At 38.7% G+C, this 18,349-nt stretch overlaps 1 protein-coding gene across 1 annotated transcript; it reads right to left on the bottom strand.

Moving 5' to 3' along the window:
• Nucleotides 1–1,806: 1,806 nt before the first annotated feature.
• On the bottom strand, nucleotides 1,807–17,905 carry apobb.1 (apolipoprotein Bb, tandem duplicate 1). The gene is made up of 29 exons (XM_084432863.1): nucleotides 17,752–17,905; nucleotides 17,237–17,388; nucleotides 16,603–16,632; nucleotides 16,051–16,154; nucleotides 15,810–15,955; nucleotides 15,580–15,727; nucleotides 15,333–15,485; nucleotides 15,116–15,240; nucleotides 14,945–15,030; nucleotides 14,407–14,860; nucleotides 14,205–14,319; nucleotides 13,966–14,112; nucleotides 13,634–13,845; nucleotides 13,365–13,560; nucleotides 13,076–13,252; nucleotides 12,778–12,981; nucleotides 12,455–12,622; nucleotides 12,167–12,372; nucleotides 11,901–12,080; nucleotides 11,712–11,821; nucleotides 11,424–11,631; nucleotides 11,139–11,314; nucleotides 10,586–10,746; nucleotides 10,349–10,458; nucleotides 9,827–10,200; nucleotides 3,710–9,727; nucleotides 3,492–3,597; nucleotides 3,180–3,366; nucleotides 1,807–3,033 (listed from the first exon to the last, which is right to left on the bottom strand). The coding sequence occupies exons 2-29, from the start codon at nucleotides 17,289–17,291 to the stop codon at nucleotides 2,113–2,115; spliced, it is 11,277 nt and encodes a 3,758-aa protein (XP_084288989.1). The 5' UTR covers nucleotides 17,292–17,388; nucleotides 17,752–17,905; the 3' UTR covers nucleotides 1,807–2,112.
• Nucleotides 17,906–18,349: the final 444 nt, after the last annotated feature.

The following is an 18,349-nucleotide window of genomic DNA, read 5'->3' as shown; positions in this document are numbered from 1 at the left end:
TCAACTTAAAAAAATTACACGATAGCTTTAAGGTATATCTAGAGAAATTCCAAGTGAAGAAGTGTGACAACTAGCCTCAGCCTCTTTTTTTATTAAGGTATCCAGTTTTTGAGGGAGGCATGACAGAAATAGGCAGCTTTGATTTTAAAAATGTGTCCTGTAAGTAATTTAAGTCTCAGAGAATCTAGGTGTAAAGTTAAATGTGTTATGACTTTTATCAGGCCAGTCATTATTATTGTTACAGTCACACTGTTGTTTGATTTGTTAATGGACCTAATTTTTCTCTCTGTCAGTCTCTTAATGCCAAGATTCAGACCCCTTTCTCTCCTAAATGTAACCCTTTAAACATTCACAGCAGGGTGTGACACTTTGCATATACTTTACATAGGCCATCATATATACACAGACATGCCCTCAATAAAATAACTACTTCACTAAAATAGGAATTTCATTCATCTGCATCAAATACATGAAAACTTTTCAAAAAGTTATTCTTTCCACACCTTCAACACGCACATGTACAGCAGATGCATACAGTAACCTTCACTTGAACATTCAACAGCTGGTGTGTTCACACTTAAAAGCATTGATTAAACTGAGGGCGAAAAGGCAAAATAAATAGAAGAAAACGTATGTGTACGTCGAAACCACATAATATTTAGACGGTTTATGAAATGATTCCTACAAAAAGGAAAGCTCTCCTGGCAAGGATAAAACTCGATCACTGACCTTAAAAATTCGTAAAACATTCTGAATTATTTAATAAATTCTAACAGTCACATACATGTTTTGTATCACACATTGCTTTTTATTATTTTTAATTTATTGTATTATTCTGCGAAAGAATAATTAGCGAAAAGAGAGGAGGTTATTTTATTATTTATTTCTAGATGATTTATTGGAAATTTACAAAGAAACGGACCATCAAGTGAGCACTAAATGAGATTAAAAAAATATATACAGATAGAAAGAGTACTATAGTGTTGATAGGTCTATACAGTCAGAACTATAATTGCATAATGCATTTCATATCGTCTGAATTTGGGAATTTGTTCACTGTGCCAACAATTCAGTGTCTTCACCACAAGGAGGCAGAGTAAAGCTATGCTGGAAATGGGTCTTATACAAATACACAAGAAATAACTAACCTCAAATAATGCTGATGATGACATTAATTTGAAGCTAATGTAGGATAGTACAAAAGAAAACTAAACTCAAATTTGAAATAAATGGGAATGTCCAAAATATGATATCCCGGGTCTTTGACATTTTATCAACACAAGCTTAGGCAGAATAGAGCTTTGTGAAAGTAAACTTGCTTTGACATTGCATCCACATTCCTAAGGTACTTCTTTATGCACATGTTCTTAGCAAAAAAAAAAGTATTTTGGAATATTGAAGTGACTTCTTGCTCATATACTGAGAGGTATTTTGTAATGCAGATTTTGCTGTATGTTATCACATCTGCTGTTTATAAATATATTATATTAAAACTGCTCCAAACTTACCAGTATAAGACACATTTTAACAGTGTGCTCTTCACAATTAATCATAACATGCACTGTATCTTTGTTGTTGAGGAAGAAACATGTGTTTTTGCTCATAATCATACTGTAGGCTATATATACAGGCAATTTCCTTAAACTGTCCAGGGCTGCATTTCTCAAAAGCATTGTAAGTCTAAGTAGATCATAGAACCATTGGCACCAATGGTCTCTAATCAACTTACAATGCTCACAATGCTTTTGAGAAATGCAGCCCAGGTCATCAGACTATCATCACTGAAAAAACAAATGATAAGATGTATAGTATTGCATAATAAAAGTTCTTTATTTAGCCTCATCCATCATGCCATTAATGTAAGATACAGAGCAAGGACGAAACTATATATCACAAGTGACATTTTTGTACTTTATACCTAGGTTGATATTTGAATAATTATTTATACAAATAGAATAATACAACAGCATACTAATGAGGCATGTATGGCATTGGTGATTGCTTGTACTGCACTTCAGTTAAGTGTCCAATGGCTTGAATGTCCATTTAAGAATGTTCATTTCAAAAGATGGTAGTGTTTATTTCATTCACTGTGTGTTCAGAATGACAATTTTACTGGAAAAAAGGGAAAGGAAGCTCAATTTGCTGCATTCCATTATTTGCATTAAGCACTTCCTCAAATTCAGTTGAAATGTATTCAAGTAATTGACTTAAAGGAAACAAAATGCCAAATACAAAGATCCCTTCAAGGTCATCATAAAAATTCAGCAACTTCTTGTAGAAAGTGTTAAGGGGAGCAGCAACAGCTTCTAAGATGTTGGACTTCACGCTGTCCACAAATTCTTGTGCTTTATCAACAACCTCTTGGATGATCTGTCCTAGTTTCTCAAGAAAGACATCAAGGCTTTCCACTTGCTTCATCACATCTGCCACCATAGCTAGGAGACTTTTCAGCGTACTTCTCACATTTTCTCTAAACTCGGCTACAGTGATGACCTTGCCAGTGGGAAACACCATTTCAACTGTGTTGAAGTCCTCCATGATGGGAGAGAAATATATCTCCAGGTTGTTAGCAAGTTTCTCCAGCATTTCTGCAATTGTAGATTTGATTTTCGTGCAGATTTCAGGCAGTGTAGCTTCATCCATTCCAGGCAGTTTGTATTTGGTCTCTCTCAGGAAGTCGATGACAGCATTAATCAGGACCTGGATGTTCTTTTGGTAGGTAACAACTACATTTCTGAACAGTTTAGATAGCTCACTGAGCTCTGGGCTGGCCTTGAGAGCATAACTGCGGACATCTTCATAGACGATTTCAAATTCTCTGGCAATCTTAAGAAGTCTTTCACGTGGAATAATGAGGCCATATTTTTCAGCAAATCCTGTAATGCTGATTGAGATATCTGGTAGACTGTTCATCAAGCCTGTGGACACATCACGTGCAGCCTGTAAATTGTAGCCGACCAAAAGTACTTTTTCATCTCCCTTTGGTGCAGCTCTGATGATCAGAATGTCAACATCATCCTGTGGTGCAGACTGCAAAAAAACACAATGATTACAATATAGACAATCATGCAAGTGCAATTATGTAAGTCCAACCAAAAAAAAAAAACAGAAAGCAAAAGTTTCTAACATGAATTAATAGCTTGGTTTGAAATTGTAACAAAAGAAATGCCACTTACTGCATAACGGCTGTAGATCCTCGCATTTATCTGGGATGGAATCATTCCTTGAAGCTGGAAGCCAAGGTGGCCAGTTGTCGGTGTAGAGACCGAGGCACTTATACCATCTCTTCGAGCAGCATAGCGAAGGTTTACATCAGTGAATGTTGGGCTGGTGATGTCCACATTCAGGGTATGGCTAGGATCACTAAACCAAAAGTAATAATTAGTAATTCAGTTTTACCAACATAATTTGTTATAAACTAAAGAATACTTGTAGTAAAACAATATTTTTACTTTAATTCAATATAAAGTCTGAAGTTTTTTCATTACCCCATGCGAATAACATTGCTGATGTCCATAGTTAAGTCAGCATGTGTAAGTACAGCATTAGCTCCTATAACCAGGGCTTCATTCTCCATTGTAGTACTCATAGAGCCTGTTTTGTGTGAAAGCAAAAATCAATCACACCGCCCATTCTTAATTTCTTCTTAGAAAATATTAGTATCATTGAATGATACATTTATGAATTTGTCTTTGCAGACACTTACTGTCAAAATCGTACTCCAGCAACACAACTGGTGACGTGGCTGTAGCCTTGAGAACAGTTTTGTAGTCTGGGGCACTACCATCTAGTTTAGCAACAACATCTGTGGTGTACACTGGAGAGATGAGTTTTGAGGTGTAATCAAATTTCTGCTTGGGTACACTGAGCTCCACTACCATCATCTCAGAGATACTAAGGTCACCAAAGGTACTTGGTTGAGACAAGTCAATTTTCACATCAGCAACCAGTGACTTCAGAAGCTCCAGATCAGCTGTGGCCTGGCCAGTATGAACTCCCTTTGTGGTAAAACCTCCGATATTTGCTTCGTTCTTGGAAGAAAATTTCAGCGTAGCATAAACATGTTCAATAGCTGTCTCCACAGACAGGTTTTCATCCACATCAAATGCCACCTTTAGATCTCCATAATTCATGTTGCCATCGCCAACCGTCTTAAGAGCATATCGCAAACTATTGCCATTCATATAGATGGATTCATCATAATTCAGAGCTCCCTTCAGGATACCACGGTCTAGGAATGTTCCATCAATGGTACCCTTTAGGAGAGTCTCAGCGGAGGTAAATGTAGAAGTTCCTTCACCTTTCATGGTGTTTTCGGCAGTTCCCCTACCAACAAACTTAATAATGGGAATGTCAAAGGTATACTCTATCGTAAAAGTGGAATCCACTTTTGGTTGGGCCTTGGCGTCAACAGTAAGTTGGTGGTTTGCTTTAGCTGTAAAAATAGGTAGGTTAACATTTGCAGCTGTGGTCACAGACAGTGCAGATTCAAAGTTATCTGGGTTCATAGTTACAGTGCTTTCATGGGTTCCTTCAATGTGGCGATTTTCCAGGAGTACAGAATTGGCTAATTTGAATCCACTTTTAGTGCTCAGACTGCTGGTACCTACAAGCTTTGCCTTCAGTCCCTCAAACTCAGAGGTAGTAATGGCTCCAAATCGAATTACCGGGTTATCCTTCCCATAGATTCCAGCATTAGCATTAAGGCTGAATATAGAGGACTTGAAAGAAACCTCTGATTTTAAATCGCCCAGAGGAGAGACATTAATGAGGCCGAGATCAATAATGGGTGCAGCTTTGCTCTTCTGATAGACAATCTTTGCATTGAGATCAATGACCTGGTCAAAGTTGGTCAACAGATGCTTAAGGCCAGTTTGTTCATATAGGTTGATGTTGCTGATTTCTGGAGTGTCTATAATGGTTGAAAACTGGATAGGTGGAATACTGAATGTGACAGTAAGGAATTCCAAATTGGCCTCTCCATTTACTCCTGTGTAAATGCCAGCCTCATCTCTGTTGTTGGCAGCTGTAAAGTTGTGACTGTATCTGTATTGGTTGAAGCGAGCAAGTGCCACAGTGCTCAACTTCTGCATGTCCTTATTTATGATGACAGTATAATCATTCTGGAGATCAAACTTGGCAGATTGTTCTACGAAGCTGAGCTTAGTATTAGCCTTGTTCTGGAAATCAAGGACCACCTCAAAGGGATGCACTAAGATGTTGAATGCACTGGAAAGGGTACCACTGAGCAATCCATCAAACTTTGTGTCATAGTCTGCCTTCATCTCTACCTTCATTTCTCTGAGATTAGCCTTTCCAGAAGCATCCAGGAAGTAAGTGACCTCAGTAGCAGTACTACCTTCAATACGGGCATTAAATTCGATGTAGCTCAGGGCAACACCGTCAGCATTTATTCTGTATTTTATTTTTGAAATTCCACTGTTGCCATCTGTAGAACTGGTTATCTGGACTGTTGTTGGAGTAATATTTATAGTTGAGGTACTCTTTATGGTGATATCATCAGACATGTCACTCACAGATATTTTACCCTTGAGTTCTTCTTCCATCTTCAGAAGGATTTTTAAACCATCCTGCTTAAGTGTGAACTCATTAGTGTAAGAATGGTCACTGTTCCATGAGAGCTCAGGAATGCGTACCTTATCAGAATATGTTGTTTTAATATTTGCAGACATTCCATCTCCCAGCGCAAAGAAAGCCATGTTAAGAATGTCAGCACTAAAGGGGGCAGTAGTTACCTTCACAGTGCTCTTGGCCGTAGCCTGGGCTGAGAAGCCATAGAGTGACACTGAGGCTTGATGGTCAACAGCTAGGATACTGTGAGTGATCTTCAGGGTTTCAGCAACAATCACACGACTCATCTTAGGGATGGCAACCCGAGCTGTGGAATCCAAGCTATATTTAAGGATGTCATATTCAGATGATCCATGTGAGGTAATGTGCCCTGTGAATTGAGGGGTTTCTGCACTTTCAGTAGAGTTTAAGAATTCCATGGTAGTTCTCATGTTGAAAATTGGAATGGTGACTCTAACCTCACCATACAGCTTTCCAAAGCAGGGCATCATGATCTCATTAGGGACTGCAGGTAGTGTGAATTCTGGGATCTTTAGATCTGAGAATTTGTGCTTAGTAATGTATTTAGGAATTTCAGGGAGGGAGATCTCTGGAAAACGTATCTCTGGCAGTGTGATGGCAGAGATGTCTGGCAGGTAGATAATTCTAAGGTCGCCAAAGATGGCATCAGTAGATTGCACTTCATAGTTGACAATGAAGTTCAATAGGTCTAATAGTCCCTGCCTGATATCATCATACTCTATTCTGATTGGTGGCACAGTGTAATATTGCAGAATAGTAAACTCTGGAAGGTCAATCAATGTAGAAGGGAGGTTGATTTCCAGAAGCTTCTCTAAACTAATTGTTAAGGGGGGTACAATAAGGTCAGTGAGTGGAAAAGTGAAAGATGGGATCTCGAATTCAGTTGTTTTCAGTCTTGTTTTGACTCCATCACAGATTTGCTTTAATTCATTGACAAATGCCTGATCTTCAAGGATGTTTTGGATTTCTTCCATAACAGCACTGCATGCGTCTGTTGCAATGTCCACTACATTAGTGTAGATACCAGTCACTTGCTTCAGGGCCTGGAGGATAACCTCTCTGATATCCATGGCCATAATTCTCATCCTGAGGCTTTCTGCAAGTGCCTCAATGTCAATGTTGACTATAACAAAGTCCTTGAGTTTTTTTACCACATCTGCAACTTTGACTGCTCTCAGCTCCTCAAGGCAAGCACTAAGAGATGACAGAGCATAACTGACAAATTCTCTGATTGCCTCAAGCTTTTGCCGAATCTCAAGTGACAAACTCATGGTGTAAAGATCATTTATTAATTCCTTGATTTTCTGGTTGGCCTCATCCACAAACGCACTGTAGTCAAATGATCTGATATAGCCGATGCAATGGTTTAGGCAGTTGTTCAAATGCTCAATGATTTCCTTTACCTCTGTTGTTTTCAAGTAGGTGATCGCCTTATCCAGCAACTCTCTGACAGGGATCAGAATAGATTTCAAAGTTCTAGCAAGAGCCTCAACAGTTTGTTCTATATTGAACTTCTTGATTAGCTCATCAACCTTTTTCAGAATTTCTCCAATCTTCTTGTCAACCCCAGATTTCACCAGAATTTCTCTTATGTTGCTGTGGATGGCATTCAACCTGCTTTCTAGTACAGTAAGAAATTGTTTTGCTTTTTCAACAGTCTTGCTGATTTCTTCTGTAGGGATTTGAGCCACCAAATTGTTTGCATAGTCTCGGAAGCTGGCAGAGGTAACAAAGTTTTTCACATCCTCAATGAACTTTCCTTGGTCAAAGCTATCAGCAAACTGTTTTAGTTCACCCGCAATCTCCTCCAGTTTGGATTTAATAGCATACTGTTCCTCAAGATCTAGCAAGATGTCAATGCTACTGCCCTTCAGTCTCAATACATCAATCTGCTCAATTAAAGTTTCAATAGCCTCAATGACAGCAACAACTATGGTTTTTACATTATATTTCTCATTGAATGCATTCAATACTTCTGTTAGTCTCTGTATTGCAGTGTCAGATAGTGTGCCACTTGCAATCATTTCCCTCACATATTTTTCAATCTCCCCTACACGAGTGTCCAGTTCAGTGATGAGCTTCATCACAACAGGGTTTAGATTAATCAGAGAGGCCTCCAGGTCATCCATAGTAACTCCATACTTGTCATAGAGAGCAGTCAGGTCCTCGCTGATCTTAACAATTCTCCTCTCCAGATTTAGCTCCTTCACAAAATCACTAATGTACTTGGCCAAGTTCTCAATCTCTGCAATAATATCTTCTCTGTTGATATAATACTGCATGGCTTCAGCCGTCCTCAAAATTGTAATTTTCATGTGTTGCAAGACCACAGGAAAATGCTCAATTAATGGCAGGCTGAAGACACGACTGTTAGTGTTTTTATCATATTTTAGGAAGGCTGAGAAAAAGTGGTCTTGGTTGTCGGAGTCAACCCTGTTGAAGAGGTTTGTCATGATTGATCCAGACCATTCTAATCCAAGTCTTTCAGGGGTATTGTAAGCACTCGCATCTTGGCTGAAGATATGGTTGTTAACCTTAGATTTTACTCTCACTGTTGCCTTCTGCTCAGATGGGGTCAGGACAGTGTCAATCTTATTATCAAGGTTGGTTTCAATTGATAGACCATTGTCCAGATTGTGAGTTGTTGAGACTCTGCATTCGTGCGAGTGTGCGAAAGCAAGTGGCTCTACCTTCATAAGAAATTTAGTGTAAGCTTGTGCGCTCTGTTTTCCATACAGATACAAATCACCATCTGTATTGGCCATGGCATCAACATTGAATCTGAAGGGAACAGCAGTGGCGTGAAAGTTACCGTCAAAGCGTAGGTACTGAGAGTTGAAACGGGCATCACTGCCGAATGTGACTGAAAGTCCAGCAACCTCAATTTCTGTGTTATGGCTCATGTGAGATCCCATGAGTTTTCCAGTAGTACCACATTTGGCGGTGGCAACCAGATCTTCATATCTGATCTCATACGTGTGCTTCAGCTCTTCTTCGCCAGAGGCAAGCTTCCAACTGCCAGTCAGTTCAGCTGTGTATGGAAGTGCCTTAAACTGAGCATCATTAATCAGGTTGATGTCCAGAACATTCAGTTGATTACTGATTTTCACTGAAGTACTAAATGGCTCAATCTGAAGGGAGAAGTCATGCTTATATGTTCCATCATTGCTAATAGCGTTAGAGGTGAAATCTAACGAGGACAGGGAAGCAGACAGAGAATTTGTATTTTCAATTGTTAGTTCAGCAAATTTACCCTTCGTCTCAACTGACAAGGAAAGCTTTGAAGTGTCGAGGGCTCCATTGAAGTTGTTCTCAAGTGACAAAGGCATGATAGGGCATTTCAGTAAGGTTGTGCCACTCGTGGTCAGGCCATCCCTGGTCAAGGATAAACTGCAAATATGGGAAGCTGTGTGTTCAACCAGATTTGCGGAGGCATCACCTTTTACATCCAGCCCATTGCCATCTAGTGCTGCTATAAACTTGGAACGGATGACATTTCCAGCGGCACCAGTGTCAGCACTAGTGTCAATCTTAATGTTAACCAAATCAAGACTAGCACTAGCTTCAGCTACATTTTGGATGTTCAGACCGAGAGCCGTTGACCTTGTATCTGACTTCAGAGCAAGCTGAGACCCTTTATAGGTAACTTCAGTATCATGCATCAGTACACCCTCAAATGCAGTTGTTTTTGATTTGACAGAGAGCTCTCCATTGGCAAACGCTGCTTCAATCGTGTTCTCTGCTTGGAAATGGTCTGAGTCTACTTTCAGTAAGGAATCAATTTTCGCCTCTGGCTTGAATGGGAGTAGGATAAGTGACTGCCTGAGAGCAACTTCACCATTCAGAGGACCAGCCTTGACAGAACCCATCAGGTTTCCATCTCCGGAGATCTCATCCACATCAAATCCAACCTGGCCTGTGTGTTCCAGAGAAATCTTCAGACCCAAGGGACTGTTTGCCTCAATCTTGCTGCTTGATTTCATCTTGATATTTTCAGCAATTGTCATTTCCTCAAAATAAGTAACACTGGCGTCAATGAGCTTGTGATCAAGAGATGATTTCATCTCAACCCTCAAAGATTCTCCGGGTGTGCCTGCTGCTAAAGCTGATCCTAAACATAAGCAGAATAACATTCAAGTAATCAGTATTTCATTACAGATTTCAGAACATGGTTAGTAAAAATATATCTGCAAATAAAGATTACAAGTACCTTCTACTTTAAAGGAGAGGAGATCCATTGGGCTTGTTCCTATGACTTCAATCTTGGCAGAATAGCTTGGTTTCTCATCAAGTTCCCTGCCAGCTGAAGCTGTTGTCTCCATGTTGTAGAAGTTGCTGCTCAGCTTGCTGGACACCTCTGCAATTCCCATGATAGGCAGTGACACAGACAGACTCTCAGGAACAAAGATCTCTGGAAGAGAAATCGTAATAGGAGCAACCTCCAGGCCGATCTCTCGTAATACCAGGTTTGGTGTGGTCAGGGCAGCAGGGAAGTTGAAATCTCCAAGAGATTTCCCACCAAGAGGAATAGGAATAGAGATAGTGTAATAATTCTGGCCAAACTTGTATTTAGCAGCCCCCTCACTGTAAAAAAAAAAAAAAAAAAATCAATATATATATATATATATATATATATATATATGAATGTACTTAACATTAGTATGTGTATACTTAATTCTTGTTTCTGCATTTTGAAATTAATTGTTATATTACTTGTTATATATATACTCACGCATTCAAGAACAGCATCTTAGGGAAAGTGAATTCTGGCAGGGCAGGAATCCTAAAGTCCTGGACATATGGGATGTCAGCAGCAAATTTTTCCAGGTAGGCATTTGAGGCCTAAATGATTATGGATATAGTGTTATATTATAATATAATTTCTATATATTCGATATTTTATGGTTTGCTTTTCCTTATTTGCATGACTTTATAGGTTTGGGGAACTAAGGATTTCATTTGAATATACCTCAACTGATTGGATCAAGACATCACGGATCTTCATACCAGATGTGCCAGTCTGCTGGTCAAGAAGATCATTGACTGTGGCTTTGATGGCATCAATTGGAATAATGTTGTGAATCTCAGTGCTGACATCAGAAGTGACCTCAGCCTCAATCTTCTCCGTATCTAAAAAGAAAATGAAATTTTTTTTAATATAGCAGAGGACTTCCAGATTATTTGCTGAATTTAAGGAAACGCAATTAAAATGTGTATACGCAAAGACATTTGTATAATCCCAGTAAGTATACGTTTTTAATGTTTGCCTGAAAGACCTAAAGTTTAAGAGAGTCTAAATAGTTTTATAGGCAGTCACATAAAAGGTACTCATTGAATTTGAAATTAGACATCATCTTCCTTTGGGTCATAACTAATACAATTCAAATTCTCTGAATTCATGAATGAAAGCAAGCCATTTCAAGAAATCTGAATGTTCTTTTTTTCTGAAATTATCAGAATTCTGAGAGTATCTGGAGATCTTGTCATACTTTCAGTTTTAGAATGAAAGCTTGAAAATTTACCGTATTTCAGAATGACTTTCTGAATAGAAGTCGTCATCTCAGGGAGTCTAAGGTCACTCTCAAGCTCTACTGTAAGGACCTCAGATTTTTGAAGTTTTGCAGTTACTTTAGCATCAGTCTGAAAATGAGGAATGAGCAGCTGAACCTGCAGCATGGCATCCTTCATTGACTCTACCCTAAAAATTGAAGAGAATTTTAAACCCTGAAGTTAATTTGTACAATGTATAATTATCAAAAATATAAGCTGTTATTGTCAGAACATATTTAATATAGATATGTACATACTTAGCAAGGGCAACAAGAGATGCTTCAGGTATGTTCTTGTTAACGAAGTCAATCTGGATGGAATGTGTGGCCCTACTCTGAGTTTCGCGGTCAACGGCATGAACCCGAATTCCAGCTTCCAGGTCATAGTCAGGAACTTGGAGATCAGCCGAGACGCTGTATTTCTGTCTGTCAAACATCAGTTTGGCTGAGCCCTCAAAAGATATTCCTATTATATGGAAAAAGAACAACATTTCAGTTGATGAAGAAGTCTAGACATTTTATTTATTTTGTGAAACAATGCTTTACCTTCTGCCTTCAGACCAAAAGTCACTGTGTCAACCTTGTCTTCATATTCATAGTCGGCAGTAGCTGTGTATGCAGAAACCTCGCCAGTTGGGTGGATCTCAATGGCAAATCTAAATACAGGTCAGTATTCACATTTTAGCATTCAAAAAGAAGCAAGAAAACAAACAAACAAACAAGTATTTCCCTTACTTGCTGTCACCAGTTAAGGGGAAATAGGGACTGGCATCACTGGAAAAGGCATTAGAATACTGCAGGGCACTGCAGTACTTAAAACCAGGAAAGAATGGAGTGCATTTCTTTGCTTTCACATGTTCCATCATGGGTGGAATGGTCTTGGTTTCAGTACCAGTCACTGAGAACAAAGAGTTGCTGTGCAGAGAAAATAAAATTCAGAATTACTATAATGTATCTTCAGAGCAATTTGACACTTTTCTGTGTTAACAGAAACGTCTTACGTCACACTGATGAGTGTAGTTGGAGTTTGGGGTGTGGGAATGGTCAGCTTGAACTGCTTGTTGGTTACAGCAACCTTTACACTCAGACCGCTCTCATGGTAGATGTTAGTGTGCATCTCTAGGCCAGACTCGACATATTCAGGTAAGAGAGCCCCAACTTCAGTCACAAACTCAACTCCGGCAGATGGCATGAAAGCCATCTCACTCTGTGTGAATAGACAAAGAAATGGGTTAATTAGGTATAGCTTGTGAAACTCTAGTTTAAATAAAAAAAAGTTAGACCCATACCATGTCACGGGCCAATTTAAGTCCTCCCTTCACTCCTGGAGTAAAAGTACCAGACAGGGCAATTCTTAATGGAACTCCGGTACCAGTAGGTAGATAAAACTCACTGTCCATGAAGACGTAGTGAAGGAAAAGGTTGTTGTTTACACTTGAGAAAAGGGTCCTTATGAACTGTAAAACAAATCCTTCACTTGTTTATATATATATATTTATGACCATGAAAGTACACTTAGACCTTTGACCATGATCCTTCTTCATTATTGTGCTGTTTTAGAGCATGGCAGATTTGCTAAGCACTAATATTTGTTTTAAAGCAGTGCACTTACATCAGTAGGGAACAACTTTAAGAGTCTATCAGTCAGAAAAGTAGCAGAGTAGGCCATGCTTTCCATATCCTTGGTTTTGAGATAACCCAGTTCAGCACCCAGAAGCCTCAGGTAGATCATAGCCTCTGGATTATCCTGAACCTTCAGTTTCTGGATAAGCTTGTTCACATTATTGCTTATTTCCTTGACGATGTTCTCGGGGACCTAGAGTGAGAAGGGAACATGAGTGATACACCAAAACAAAGAGAATGACATCAATGTTGCAAAATGTGGAAATTCATTCATCAATTTGAAAGACCTTTTGTGTCTTTATGTTATTCCATAGGCTTGGGAACATGCGCTGCATAATGTCATTGCCATTGAACACGCTGTCAGCTGCATAGCTAATGGTCTTCTGCATGGTGTCACGGAAGAATCCATCAATACCAATCAGGGCATCAACAGTGGGTTCCAGTCCCTTACCATTCAATCCAATCTGTAAGTAAGAACAAAAAATTATTTAGTTATTTCAATTTATTCATTTAGATTATTTAAAAGAATCGAGTAAAACGAAGGGGGAAATTTAAGAATGCAGAATAATCCTGTACCTCAAACATGTCTATGTCATTTCCGAAAGCATTCATGGTCATCTCCAGGATGACTTCATTGGGCAGAAGTTTTTCAGACTCGAAGATCACATTTCCCTCTAGAGATCCAATCTTGTAATTGCGGGAGTATTTAGTTGGATCTGTGACAGATCTGATCTCATTTCCTTGAAGGGCATTTAGAATCTTTTCTCTAAGTCTGAGAAGTAAAAGAGAAATTAGATACAGTTTTTATACTCAAAATGTTAAAATGCATAAAGAGTTCTACTAACTCCTTAGTCTCTGGTGCTGTAGAGCTCAGGATGTTGCTGATGTGAGAGTTAACAAAGCTCATAGCCTGACAGTGTTCATTGTTAGGCAGAGCAGCAACCAGCTGAGCCAGTTCAGAGGGCTGAGGGTCCTTCATCACAATGAGATAGGCAGCAATACGCTTCGGTATTGGAGCAGCAGCATCAAAAATGACCTTCATTAGCACCTCTCTGCCCTGTTAGAAATATAACAAGTTTAATGTTAGCCAAACATAATTACTTTATATTTACTTATTACATTTATTATTATATTTAGTATTTTTTATTGTTTCAATTAGTTCATATATCTGGTTTACCTCTTCAGGGACAGAAGTTAGTCTAAAAGCTTGAATAGCAGCTTGCTGGACCTCAGGGGATGCAGCAGGTTGGTTTATGCATTGGATAAACGCTGATTTCAGAGCAGGGCTTGCGGCTCCGACGGCAACAGCCATGTTTCCAATGATCTATGAGATTTCAAGTACAGATTTCTATATCCACATATCAGCTGTTATTTTTAACTTGGTGAAGCATGCTTAATGGAAAAGGTTGAACATACCCTCAGGGACAAGTACACATGTTCCTGGTCCCCTGTGCAGTCGCCAATCTGTTCAAGGGCATAATCAGCGACTGCCTTGATCTCTGGGGTGACACTTCCTTCAACTTTATAGAGCCTTGGATAAGACAAATTAATGAAAGTTGAAATTCACACATAGATCAAAAACAACATGATTATTGTTGAGTTGTCCTTTTTTTCTCACCTCCTGACAGCATTGCTGAGGCCATAGTAAATGGGCTTACTAGCCTTGAACTTGGCCATCTCTAGCATTTCCTTGACAAGGTCTCCAGATGGGTTGGGCACCATTCCCATGGCATACACTGCAGCATCAATTTCTACTGAGGAACTGTCAAAGGTCCTGAGAACCCGCAAGATGGCGCTGGTGCATTCTGGTGTGCCACACTGGAACAACGCCTGGTACACCAAGGGGCGAGAAATCTCCAGGGCCTCAGGTAGACCAGCGCTCAGGCTTTCAGCATTCATTTTGCGCACTGTAGCGATAAGCTTGTGAGCCAGGTGGGCTCTGTTCTGTCCGTTGTTGGTCTCAGAAAGGCCAGCCAGTTCCCTTAGAACAGACAGCATGGCCTCTTTATCCTGAATCGGATGGACTGTGCCAATGCTGCCGTCGAGGTGCAGGGTCTTCATGTTGGCTACATCTATAGATGGGTCAACCAAGAGATCAAGATTACTTCTGCTCACTCTAAACGCATCCTAATTTAAGTGTCTTAATGATTGCTTACCATGCTCAAAGATTCTGTCGTTGTGCACAGACACTCCCACCAGAGTCAAGACTTGCTTTCCTACATTAGTAACTCCATACTTTCCTCTGTTGATAATCATAATGAATTAGCAGAGCAATAAAACAAATGATGAGTCAAAAGTTAAAAACACATAGTTGTTAATGAACTCACTTGTAAGAGAAAGGCACAAGCATGTGGTTTTCAGTGCAGGAAGCAGATGTCATATGCTTCTGTGCATTATCAAACTTGTAGTTGCAGGTCTGGCTGCTCCTGATGAGCTGACCAAGTGGGTAGTGCTGTGTGACGAAAAAGAAAAAGACACATTATTGAAACCATCAGATGACCAGCACACAGTCATTTTGTCTTATTCAAAGACTGGATGACTTACCACGCCTGTGATAAGGGCCAGGGGACTGGTGTGGTCCTTGACAGGCCTGAAATTGTCACATTTAGACAAGTCTCTGTTGAGGGTGACATCAGTGGCAATGTCCTCTCTGGCGTTCACGGAGTAGCCTGTCTTGCACGCACCGTAGATGGTGGGCTGGTTTTGGGGAAAAGTTGCAATGGATTAGTAAATGTATATCAATCTTTTAACAAATGTAAACTTTTTTGATGTTTCAGAGTTAATGACTGACCATTCTCCTGTTTCTGTCCTCCTCCAGCACAGGCACTGCAAGGGCAGAGATTAGACCCCTCTTGATGTTTAAAATGTTGACTGGTTCATCATCCTCTGGAAACAACTTGATGTCATCGTCTCCCTCAACGGTGAACTTCAGTGGGTTCCTGAGAATTGAGAGGTCAGTGTTTATTTAACGCGATCAGTTTCTTCTTATCTGCTCGGTGTAGAGTGCCTTGATAAACATACTTCTCCATGGCAGCCTTGAAAGCATCTGCACCAGCAGATGGCCCAAAGATAGGATTTCCTCCATCATCAACATCGGTCGCCTCACTCAGTGTGCACTCTGTGGTGCGCACGATGAAGCTACATGTGCGAGGGACCTCAATCTCAACCTGTTTAAAAGAGAATATGTATGAAATTGTACGTTTTGTTCAAAATAAAAATAAGAAACAAAATATATAAATATTGACAGCGTCGACATTTATACCTTGCATCTGGCCTTGGGACCATTGATTGCTCCATTCAGGGCATTTAGAGACTCTGTTTCGTAGGTGTATTCATACTTTTGAAAGCTCTTGTACCTTTTGGCCACTAGGGGAGCACAAGTCACATCTTAAACATCAAGTATACAGTACTACATGACTCACAACATTAGATTGCTTTTCCTAAATGAAGTGATAAATTATAAAGAAGATGAACAGATTCTACTGTTAAAGTAACTCAAAACTTAAAGATGATGGATTTCTTATTTGTTTTATTCCTGATAAAGAGCACTAGATAATATATACACTGAAAATTTGAATTCATTGAATTTAATCATTTTTTTATGGTAAGTGGTTGCACACAATTGATTTTAGCTACATTTAAACAAATGCATTAAGTTGAACTTAATCAATTTTAGTTCAACTTAATGCATTTGTTTAAATGTAGCTAAAATCAATCAGCCATTTTTTTTATTAAATTCAACGAATCATTTTTTTCAGTAATTTCTTATAGACCATTTATATTTTATTAAAAATGTTAATAGTTTAGCACTTACAAAGGCATGGAAATTCCTCGTCTTGAGCATCTAAAGTGAAAAACAACCAGGAGTATTATACACACAAAAATTACCATTACCATATAATAATATTACATTTTATTCATTACAGGGATATTAGACTGCACAAAAATCACCCTCACCCTCAAGTTGTTCCAAACACACACAAAATATATTGGCAACCAAACAGGTTACCCATATTCGTCAAAATATCTTCTTTTGTTTTCACTTGAGGGTAAGTAAATGATGACAAAATGTTCATTTTTGGGTGAACTATCCTTTCAACAACAATAGATAAATATATTCAAAAACACCAAAAATAACTAGCGAATAAACACAAGACAGCAACAGAAACACTATTTTGTTTTATAGTTATCATCTATGATTTTTTGCTTAATACTGACATACAAAAATATTTTATACTATTTTCCATTGTATAAAAACAAATGAGTATGATCAGAACTGAAATATAAAACATACTTGTATATAATCAAATGTTTATTTTATTTAACCAGGACATGGAGAGACATTTAAGAATGAATTCTTATGTACAACAACAGCCTGGCAAATATATTATTAAAAAAGTATATTATTAAACAAATTCCACCAGTCACAAATCCTCAGTTGTACTTACTTATCACGGCTACTGCACACAGAAGCAGCAAAAGGCAGAGCTTATTGTCCCCCATGATGGGTTCAGTAAAGCTCTTTCCTTAAGACCGTTGTGAATTCAGATGGAATCTGCTGTATTACCGCTGTCTAAGACCTTATATATTAAGGTAGGTCCTGCAGGAATGGGAGGAGAGATGGCACTTTTGAAAATAGTCAAGTCCCCACTCCAAAGTTCATATCTTGTGCCTCTGTGGCAGGACAAAGGCAACTGTTTCATGTACTGTCAATGGTCTTTCAAATAGAGAGAAAATGCTTTTTTCAAGGAACACTTGCTTTGCTTGGTCTGTTGGTTGATTGATTGATTAATTTAGCATGTTCCTCTCTTCAGTGTATTTAATTTAATTAAATTTAATTATTTAATTAATCTACCCTTTTTTCCACAATTTGATGTATTGACTAAAGAAGTCATTACATGACTGAAGGTTAAATTTGAACAAAAAAAGTATTGCAGTTTAAAATATATAAATTCTAATCTACCTTTTAAATATGCAGCATCTCAACAACTTCCGTACGGCTGCTCTTGCAATAACGTGATGGCAGAAGCCTGTCCTTCGTGCCTTCTTTACTGATGATCGATAGGTAGGACATTAATCACCAAAAGCAGACTAGGTCTAGCAGACTTACTAATCTTAGACCCACATTTGACTATGCATTTTATTTTGACATCCTTTGCCAAGGGTATTGCCAATCAGACAACGACTAAACTGATATAGACACTGAAATAAATGATTAAACCTTCTGCCCTTTTGTCCTGTTTACTTTGTTCAGTAACCTCTTATTTTCTGTTGTGGCTAAATACTAATCACAAAAAGTCTTTTTGGATACACAAAATTATATTTATCCAAGGCCTTCAGTTGTTAATTGATGGAAAGCAGAATATACTAGAACGGGTCCCTAAACATCCTTATAATCATCCAAGATATTGAGAACATTTAAATGTTTTTCCCTGTGATGTTATGTATTGATTGCTGAGAGGTGTGTGGTCTCAAAATTCATTCAAAATTTGTGTTTTTGGATAAATGCATTGCGTTCACTTATGTTTGTAAAAGACAGCTTGTAAGACAAGAATGTCACC

This window comes from Rutilus rutilus (assembly GCF_951802725.1).
Source record: "Rutilus rutilus genome assembly, chromosome: 15".
Taxonomy (NCBI): Eukaryota; Metazoa; Chordata; class Actinopteri; order Cypriniformes; family Leuciscidae; genus Rutilus; species Rutilus rutilus.
The sequence above is the reverse complement of the archived record's forward strand: the minus strand, read 5'-3'. Positions and strand labels throughout refer to the sequence as shown.